General features: G+C 32.3%; 2 protein-coding genes across 2 annotated transcripts; both read left to right on the top strand.

The window, feature by feature from the left end:
- The first annotated feature begins 581 nt into the window (after positions 1 to 581).
- Positions 582 to 1,538, top strand: LOC131855926 (protein VACUOLELESS GAMETOPHYTES-like). Its single transcript, XM_059210191.1, has one exon. It carries the CDS (start codon positions 582 to 584, stop codon positions 1,536 to 1,538), a length of 957 nt encoding a protein of 318 aa, XP_059066174.1.
- A 7,393-nt stretch (positions 1,539 to 8,931) lies between these two features.
- Positions 8,932 to 10,038, top strand: LOC131046393 (uncharacterized). The gene is made up of 2 exons (XM_057980133.2): positions 8,932 to 9,005; positions 9,081 to 10,038. Exons 1-2 carry the CDS (start codon positions 8,932 to 8,934, stop codon positions 10,036 to 10,038), a joined length of 1,032 nt encoding a protein of 343 aa, XP_057836116.2.
- The last annotated feature ends 247 nt before the right edge of the window (positions 10,039 to 10,285 follow it).

The raw sequence follows: 10,285 nt of genomic DNA, 5'->3' as shown, positions 1-10,285 counted from the left end.
AAAAATTGTCTTTCTATGGAGGGAGGTTCAATAAATGCGAGATGTCTTAAAAAGGTGTCTAGCTATAAATGAGATATGTGATAAACTATATGAAAATATGGTGTAAAAGAAGAAAGGTGAAGGTTATGAGAATGAGTCCAACTTCACACAAAATTGATCTTTTTAACAATATTGTTTTGACTTGAACAAGAGATTCCTTTAACAATTGATATTAAAATTCGAAGCAGTGAATACTTGACTAGTCAGAATATTATAATAAAGAAGATTACAAAACACTTTCAAACTATGATTCATTTTTATATACCATGAATAACAAATAAACAATGAGAGTTATAGTCAGACTTCAGTGGAATGGAACGCGTCTTCACCTTTACCTGTTGGGAAATTTCAAAAGAGCTTCATGGATGCTACCAAGAACCACGATGGAAGCGAATCTTGCACCTAACAAATTACAGGGTTCCCAATTCTACACGGAGAACTATAACTATCATTCAATGTTCATGAAAATTTCGAGGACCCAAATTAAAAAAATCTCTGGTGAGACTGCTTGAGATAGCTGAGTCCAAACTAGGAGACTTTTAATGGGGGAATTCGACTATGCAAGTCTAAGACAGTTTCATCATTTCTTCCATTCTGGTCATATCCTGGAGCTTAATACATTCCGAGGGCCAGAGGCAATTGAGAAGTACTGTAGAGGGTGCGTGAAACCCATTGGGGAAGGTTTGGCCTACCATTGTCAGCCGGCCTGCAATTTTCTCCTTCACTTGACCTGCTCACAAATCCCTCACCAAATCACTGATCATCCCGCTTGTAGTCACGTTCTCCATCTGCTACCTCAACCCAGGAATTATGCACCCTCACTTTGTAGATGCAATGCTTGTTGGCAACCCATTACCCATGGCTTCTCCTTCCACTGCTCCATTTGCCGCCTAGATCTGCACCCATCATGTGCAAATCTGCCCAGGAGAATTAAAGACCGAAATCATCCGCACAATAGTTTGGATCTCTGCTTCATTCCTCCCTATCCGAGCAAAGCCTTTAGGTGCAATGTCTGCTTGCAAGAAGACCAACGTTCATGGAATTATCACTGTTCTGAGTGCGACTACGATGCGCATGTGAACTGCACACAAATACCTTTGCTCAGAGAATCACTGCTGAATGAAACTTCTGAAGCAATAAACCGGGCATATGTAGATTATACTGCAAGCTCAGGCCCCCGTCATTTGGAGAGACGTTTCAGTGAGCCTCCCAGATTGTTTTCTTTTCCTCGCCCATCTTGGCTGCACAGCTCGTCGTCATTTCAGATGCAGCAGCAGCAGTATCAACCCTTCCAAAATCCATATAACACAATGGGTAATATGTTTGTGAGGCCAACCATCACAGCCATTATGCAGACTCTACTGGGAAGTGTAGTTCAAAGTTTAATGAATCCAGGTGGGGTTGGAGGAGGAGATGGATGGGGTGGTTTTGGGGGACTCAATAGCTCTGGAAATTTGTCTGATATTGCGGAATCTATGTTTAACTTTGGATTCTTCTAAATTAGTATTGTGAAGGGGAAAATGCCAAGTATAACTATTAATCGGTTCTCACCAATTATGTTGTTGTGGCCTATGATTTAGGGTTTGTTCATTATCAAGTTATCACTAGTCTACTTATGATGGACACCGTGTCCTGCAAAATGTGATGATTGTAGTTTCTGAATGGAGTGAAAATAAGTGAATGTTTTGTTTGCGAATTGCATCATCATCTATTCCTTAGCTTTAAATGAGTTTTGATTTGCATAAAGAATTAAGTGTGATGTTAAACATTCAGATTTTGTCTGCTATTTGGAATATCTTATAACATGTAAGATGGGAGTTATTTATCATAGATTATTATGATGTGTAAGATATGTAAGAGGAGATGATATTGGAATCTTGACTAGCATATGACAAGAAGCATCTTTGGATAAGTTGAATAAATCAAAATGAGGTGTCCAAATTAGGGAGTTATACAAGATATATTCTATGACACGATATGACAGCTGTAAGAACATATTCTGAAAATGGCCTTGAAGACCATGACTAATTTAGGCCAAATATGCTGCTTATTTTTGTCTCTTTTTCTTTTATGGTTTTCAAAAACCATTCTTAGTTTGTGGTTTGATATTTTTCTATTTATTTGTGTTTGGAGATGAAGTGGGAGATATGAGTTATATGGTTGATTTGTCTATTAGGTGGATTTCATTGTGCGATGAATAAATTCTATAAAATTTAAATTTTCCCTAAAATAATATATCATCCTTTTTTACAAACAAGGTGAATAAATGAAAGCATTACATAATTGAATACATAATGCAATATACTTTTTGTTACATCAACTAGATATAATTCTCCCATCAATTATTACAACATATACATCATTGTTTGACATTTTAGAATTGTTGGCCATATGAAGGAATTGATTATGTGTTGCATCGATGTTTTGTCATTGATGTCAACACTAGTTGTTATGGTTGTTTACCGGCTTCTAGTAGAAGGATTGGATTGGGAAGATAATCAATTGATTGTCACCGGTATGATCTGGATGATGGAATAAGTTTGTATGGATGGTTCATATGCTTCTGAAGTATGTTTCAGTCAATTGGTATTGATTTAATGGTCGGATGCTATCTTATGTTCTAGTAAGCCTGCTTTATAGGTCCGATAAGGGTTTCACTTGTAGAGCTTTATTGAAGATCTTTGATGTAATGCATAAGTGGTGTTGGTGTAGCTTCTAGAAGGGATTCGGGATGCTGATGGTGATTGTGTTCGTGCCTCAACTGATTGGTGTCATTTCTTTGGTGTGTGTGGATCTAATTTAGGTCCGGTGCTATCTAGGTTATGGATCGGTTTTCATGTAACATGTTGGTGGATCCTCTAATGCGCTTTTGGGATGCTTTATTGATTGGATGATGTTTGTTTGGCCTTAGGTCGACATGTTTTATGGTTTTATTTCAGGATTATGTAACGGATCTATTGAATTATCATTTGGGTGCTCGACCTAATTGGTTAGGTCCTAGGTTGGTATAAATATATGTAAGATTTCATTGTAGATAAATAGGCAAGGAGAAAATATTGTAATAATAATTTGTGCATAGGATTTGGTCGATCATAGGTAATCGAGTTGGTTTTATGTAAGAGATTTTAGACCTCTAGTATTGAGCTTAACCGGAACTGTAATCTGGCATGTTTGATACTATCACAGGTAGTTCTTCTTTTTTAATTGTTGTCCAAATATTTTGAGGTAGTTGGCCTCTTATGTAGTCAATGAGATTCCATTGTGATGAGCAGTGCACTCTAGGTAGTGTGCCTTGCTGCATGTGCAGGGCCTTATTGTATTCATATACTTTTTGCAGAAGTATCATCCAACTATGGGTAGTGTTTCCCACCATGTTTCACCCCCCCCCCCCTCTCAGTTGTTCACCGAGTATCCTAACAAGAAGAGTAGTACATATTACAAATGTCACAATAATGATGTAAAGTATAATTTAATGCAATAACCAGTTCTTGTCCTTGATAATATCAACTACAATTAGCAATAATGTATTTCCAAGTGAAATCAAGTAATTGTCTCAAATAAACCAAGTCTTCAGTAATCTCAACTACAAGAAGGAGAGGATCAACCAAACTAATATATATTAATATTATAAATTAGAATACTATACTACTTATAATAAATTTTTATGGTTTATTAGTAAATTAAAATGATATGTATATACAGTTTTATAAAAATATAACAAGTCAATCTATACCATCCAATATATTTTTAAGTTGTCATATACGATTCAAAAGTATAAAAATGGCCATATTGACCATCAAATTCCTGACATGGATGTAAACATAAAAATGGAAATATAGAAATATTTCTCAACACACATCAGTTGCAATTAGTTTCCAACATAAAATAGAAACTGCAAAAGGGATGTAAACATAGAAATAGAAATATAGAAACATTTCTCAACACACATTATTTGCAATCAGTTTCCAACATCAGCCATCTTGAAACATAATTAATTGTTTAATATTTCTCATCGATCCTCTTGGACTTTGGGCTCTTAATGTTGCCCTAGTGCCCTGTTATACAATACACCAGAAAAATTGTGGTTGGAACCATAAACATCGCTTCAGATACGTTAATAAGGTCTATTCTATGAAATTGCTATAGAATCTTGTAAAGGAATTTATATTTTTTTTTCCTAGGTTTACTCTAGGCAAATCATTAATAACTTATGATTAGTAGAATATTTTAAAGTGTTTATTTTAGAATTAATTAAGTTTACAAAGGCAATTTGTAATGGTAATCGAAGTTGAAAGAAAATTAATAGAAACACTATTTATTTAAAAGATTCTAATCTTAGATTAAATTTTGTAGTAAATTAAATAATTTTGATATAAAAATAATCAACTCTAAAGAAAATAAAGTGACTCTTAATTTAATATAATTCTATAGTAAAATAAATTAAACTCTTAATTGTTTCAAGAGGTATAATCTATAATGATAATAGGTGAGAAAAATTGAATATCGTGATTATGAAAAATAGTTGAAACAAAACCTATTTATAGTCACTAATTATTTTCTAAATATAAATATCATAACTTGGAAATAAATAAAACATTTTATAATAGTTACTTCATCTCCCTATAATCCCAACAAAAAAACTAAGTGGATTCCTCTTTCAATTGACAAACCAAAATTACATTTTGATAGTGCATCTAAATACTACATCATCCAAGATGATAATGACCAACTTGTTTATACAACCTCAAAGAAACATAAACATAGATTTAAGATAGGATGAAAACATGCAACACTTCTAGATCTATAAGTGTGATGTCATTATGATGTGAAAAGTGTCTAAATGGAAAGGGATTGAACGATAATTTTAAATATAATGTGTAAATAAAAATGTTCCATATGAAAAGATTAAAATTTTGATACAACTTTGACCATTTCTTGACTTCATATCCACATTGACAACTAATCATGTATATAAGAAATGAATCAAGTTGCAAAATACCTAGCAAATCATGTCATAGCAACATATGATGAAAATATTCTAAGCAGTTCTTTAGAGTTGTGGAAGGCATTGGATTCCTTTGAACACTTATAATGACTAAGCCTATCATAATTCCATAATCTTTTGCACATAGATCTAGAGGTGAAATTATCACACCACCCTATATTGGCTACCCAGGTTAGTGATTAATGATATGAATATAAGATTTAAAGCACAAAAAATTTTAGATCCAACATGTGTAAATTAGACAAAAATAAATGGGGATAAACTTCAAAAGGATGAAAAATCTTTGAATAATTCACCCAACACCCACACCTTGTCGTTTTGAGCTCAATTTCTTAGAGACAAAGGAGCATAGTCTCTTGACTACATTTATGATCACTTGCAATAGTTTTGGACACCTTTACACTAGGGTACCCAAAACCCTAGTCTAGCACATTTCACTACCAAATCTTTGTAATAGATAAGGTGTACTATTTTTTTATTCTTTTGTATATTTTTATTTTCTATCAAATTCAATAATTTTTGGTACTAATAACCTAGATCATATACGCATAATTAATAATCTCATTTCTCTTGCAACAAAGGGATAGAATCCAAATGCCTATCTTTCTTTTTAAGACTATAGTTAGGCTTATTTGTTTTCCAATTTCACAAAAGGATTTTTGAGATCATTAGGTTACATTTACCCATAGGAATCTCAAAACCCTTTTTTTTAAGAATAATTCTTAATATTTCGATTAATATTTTAACATTGTTCAATATTTTATTATAGTAATATTAATATAATATTATATTTTTTGTCGCAACTGCTACTAGCATACTCATATTAAAAAATAATGTATATAAAATACACTAGAGATAAAACTCTAAAGGCCCCATTTTCATAAATTTCTAAGATGCAATATGTGCCTTAGCAAGGATATTTCTCAATGCATTTTATATATTATTATTCAATATATGTATGCTAGTTGGATGATAGCTCAATCTACACTACTGGGTAACAAAATAATGAAGTTCATGTAGAGAATAACTATCTGAATGTGTAGGATGTGTAAAAAAAGTGTTTAGATATAGATGAGATAAGATAAAATGCATGAGAATGTGGTATAAATGGGGAAAGGTGAAGACTATGAGAATGAGTCCAACTTCACATAAAATTAATCTCATAAAATATTAGTCAAAATAAATACAAAACTAAATAAAAGTTGATATGATAAATATACAAATTTCACCTTTACAATGATTTATTTTAAAATACTTAAAAAATAATTATTAATAAAATTCAATAGTTTTTTAATGATTGTATAATGATTGTATAAGTTCTGTATAAGATTTGTAACTTGTTTTTAAGTAATTCTCATATGTATGGGATGGTAGGAGTAGTTATGGAACGATTTCATATATTGTAATTATTATAATTAATTAATCATTACATAAGTTTAGTGAATTAATTATTTCATATGTATGGGATGCAAAAGAATTGTCTTTAATTTAATATATTGTAATTATTTTAATTAACTAAGAATTGCATCTTGTGTTATGTTGAAGTTGTGTGGAAGGTCAATTAGGAAAAAAAATGGTCAATATTTTTTGCATAAATTTGGTCAATTATACTCAATAAACTATCAAGAATTTAACAACAATCTATGAGCTAATGATTCATGTCATTTTCATCTAAAAAATTTACTATTTTTCTATTATTTTTCAAGATTTTACCATAATTCATAACTTTTAGTACAAGTAAAATCTTTCCAAGATTTTTTTTTAGACTATTGAAATTGGGTAGTGTGTATGGTAAACATTTTTTAATGTGATTGGTGACACTAGCACAATATGCCCTCCAATACTATAGTGATGGGGTGAGACTAGATCTCATAACCTCTTGCTTGCATCGGTTGATTTTAGGCAATCAAGCTAGGGCCCCTATCCCCTCTCCAACTTATCTTGGAATCAAATCATTAAATCCAATATTTAGTGTTCAAATAGTATTACCACTTTCCATTAAATATTTTAGTATTATTGATATTTTAATTTATACATAGAAACTTAGACGTGTGTTTTATCATATTGCACTTCTCATTTCCTATTTATTGAACTGAATTTCTTTTTGTTAAAATAAAGACATTGATATCTAATGTAATAATATATATTTTTTAAATGACTTAGTATGTTCTTTACCTAGTGTTTTGAACTCTTATAAAATAAAAAATTATATATAATATTTAAAAACATATTATGCTTTATTCCTTTTATAAAGTTAATTTCAATAGATATGTGCATTTGAAATGTTATCTCTAGGTGGTTTTGTTTGACCCCATATGCATGACATGAAATTAAACTTTTAGAATTAGAAAAATAGATATATGAATAAGAGAAGAAAATATAGGCACATACATAGGTCTAATAAATCACCTTAGATTGAGTTCTATTTGGTAAAGCCTTTATTAGATCAAAATAATGTTTGATCAAATTCTTAATCTCCTAAATACATTAAATAAAAGCATAATGTGATAGATCAAGATTTCCTACTTGCTAATATTTGCATGGTATGTTGGTTAACTTGTCTGTAAAAGTGATAGGAATGGCACTCTCTTTTATAGACAAAAGCATTTCATTTTATATGTGATTTATTTTGGTCTTATAGTGGAACTCGTTTATGTGTTTTCAACTTGATAAATAAGAATGAAAATAATGTGGCAATTGAACTTAATGTTCTCAATTCTAAAAGTATATCATCACTATATATGCTTCATCTTAATTTCTTTATCAAATATGTGTCTTTATTTAGTTCAATTTTGTAGATTTGAAATTTATCACCTTGTTCTCTATTTTGCATGGTTCATTATTCTGTGTTCTACTCCTAGGATTGACAATATTTAAGAATAATTTTAGAGTGCTAATGGGTCACTAGAGTAGACATTCTCATACACCAATACTTTAATATATCAACTTTACAGTTAAGGATCAAAGACAACAATCAATCATATAGATGTCCTAGATAATGATGTTGAAGTGAATGTTGTTTTTTTATGCACCAATCAAAGTGTTCTTCTAATAACTAATCATTGAATTCTTAAATAATCTAAGATAGAGACAATATGAGAGTATGATAAATGAATCCAACTGAATGACTTTAATACTATGTCATAGTAATAATACATGAAATATTTGTTATTTGTCTTAAACAACTAGTAAAATGGGTTGGAGTGTGCTAAATTTAAATTTGAAATTTGGAAATGTGGGGGTGAAATATTTGGATAATAGGTCCACACTATTGCGAATGACTTAGGTAACACAATAATGAAGTTTTATGTAAAAAATAATTGTCTCGGTATGGAGGGAGGTTCAATAAATTTGGGATGTCTTAAAAAGGTGTCTAGCTCTAGATGAGATATAAGATAAACTATATGAAAATATGGTGTAAAAGGAGAAAGGTGAAGGTTATGAGTCCAACTTCACACAAAATTGATCTTTTTATCAAAATATAATTAATTTTAAAAATTATAAAAAATAAACACAAAACTAGATAAGATTTGACATAAGCATACAAATTTCAACATTATAATAATATATTTTTAAAAACTTTTAAAAATAATTTATAATAAAATTCACTAATTTTTGTATAAAAGAGTTTCGTCATTGATTTGAGGAAGAACAATTGATATTAAAATTCGAAGCAGCTTTCACTATTCATTTTATTAATACTTGACTAGTCAAAATATTATAATAAAGCTTACAAAATATTTTCAAACGATTATTCATTTTTATATAACATGAATAACAAATAAACAATGAGAGTTGTAGTCAGACGTCAGTGCAATAGAACGAGTCTTCATCTTACCTGTTGGAAAATTTCAAACGACCTTCATGAGCGCTACCAAGAACCCACGATGGAAGCGAATCTTACACCTAACAAATTACGTGGTTCCCAATTCTACACGGAGAACTATAACTATCATTCAATGTTCATGAAAATTTCGAGGACCCAAATTGAAAAATTCTCTGGTGAGACTGCTTGAGATAGCTGAGTCCAAACCAGGAGACTTTTAATAGCGGAATTCGCCTTTGCAAGCGTAAGGGAGATCCATCATTTCTTCCATTCTGATCATATCCTGGATCTCATTACATTCCGAGGGCCAGAGGCAATTGAGAAGTACTGTAGAGGGTCCATGAAACCCATTGGGGAATGTTTGGCCTACCATTGTCAGCCGGCCTGCAATTTTCTCCTTCACTTGACCTGCTCACAAATCCCTCACCAAATCACTGATCATCCCGCTTGTAGTCACGTTCTCCATCTGCTACCTGAACCCTGGAATTATGCACCCTCGCTTTGTAGATGCAATGCATGTTGGCAACCCATTACCCAAGGCTTCTCCTTCCACTGCTCCATTTGCCGCCTAGATCTGCACCCATCATGTGCAAATCTGCTCAGGAAAATTAAAGACCGAAATCATCCGCACAATAGTTTGGATCTCTGTTTCATTCCTCCCTATCCGAGCAAAGCCTTTACCTGCAATGTCTGTTTGCAAGAAGACCAACGTTCATGGAATTATCACTGTTCTGAGTGCGACTACGATGCCCATGTGAACTGCACACAAATACCTTTGCTCAGAGAATCCCTGCTGAATGAAACTTCTCAAGCTGTAACTCGGGCATATGTAGATTACACTGCAAGCTCAGGCCCCCGTCATTTGGAGAGAAGTTTCAGTGAGCCTCCCAGATTGTTTTCTTTTCCTCGCCCATCTTCGCTGCACAGCTGGTCGTCTTCTCAGATGCAGCAGCAGCAGTATCAACCCTTCCAAAATCCATATAACACAATGGGTAATATGTTTGTGAGGCCAACCATCACAGCCATTATGCATACTCTACTGGGAAGTGTAGTTCAAAGTTTTATGAATCCAGGTGGGGGTGGAGGAGGAGATGGATGGGGTGGTTTTGGGGGACTGAATATCTCTGGAAATTTGTCTGATATTGCGGAATCTATATTTAATTTTTGATTCTTTTAAATCACATACATTAAGTTTTGATTTTTAGGCTTGAAAGTGTTAAACATTCACAGTTGACTGAAACTCTATAGGCTTAATATATTGCTTAGTGTGTGATTTAAGGCTGGCTCTCTAAGTGTGCTACATGTTGATGGTATTGTGAAAGGAAAATGGCCGAGTATAACTATTAATCGGTTCTCACAAATTATGTTGTTGTGGCCTATAATTTAGTGTTTGTTCCCTATCAAGTTATCACTAG

The sequence above is a fragment of the Cryptomeria japonica genome, chromosome 8 (assembly GCF_030272615.1).
Source record: "Cryptomeria japonica chromosome 8, Sugi_1.0, whole genome shotgun sequence".
Lineage (NCBI taxonomy): Eukaryota > Viridiplantae > Streptophyta > Pinopsida > Cupressales > Cupressaceae > Cryptomeria > Cryptomeria japonica.
Note: the sequence above shows the minus strand (reverse complement) of the source record. Positions and strands in the feature narration are given on the sequence as shown.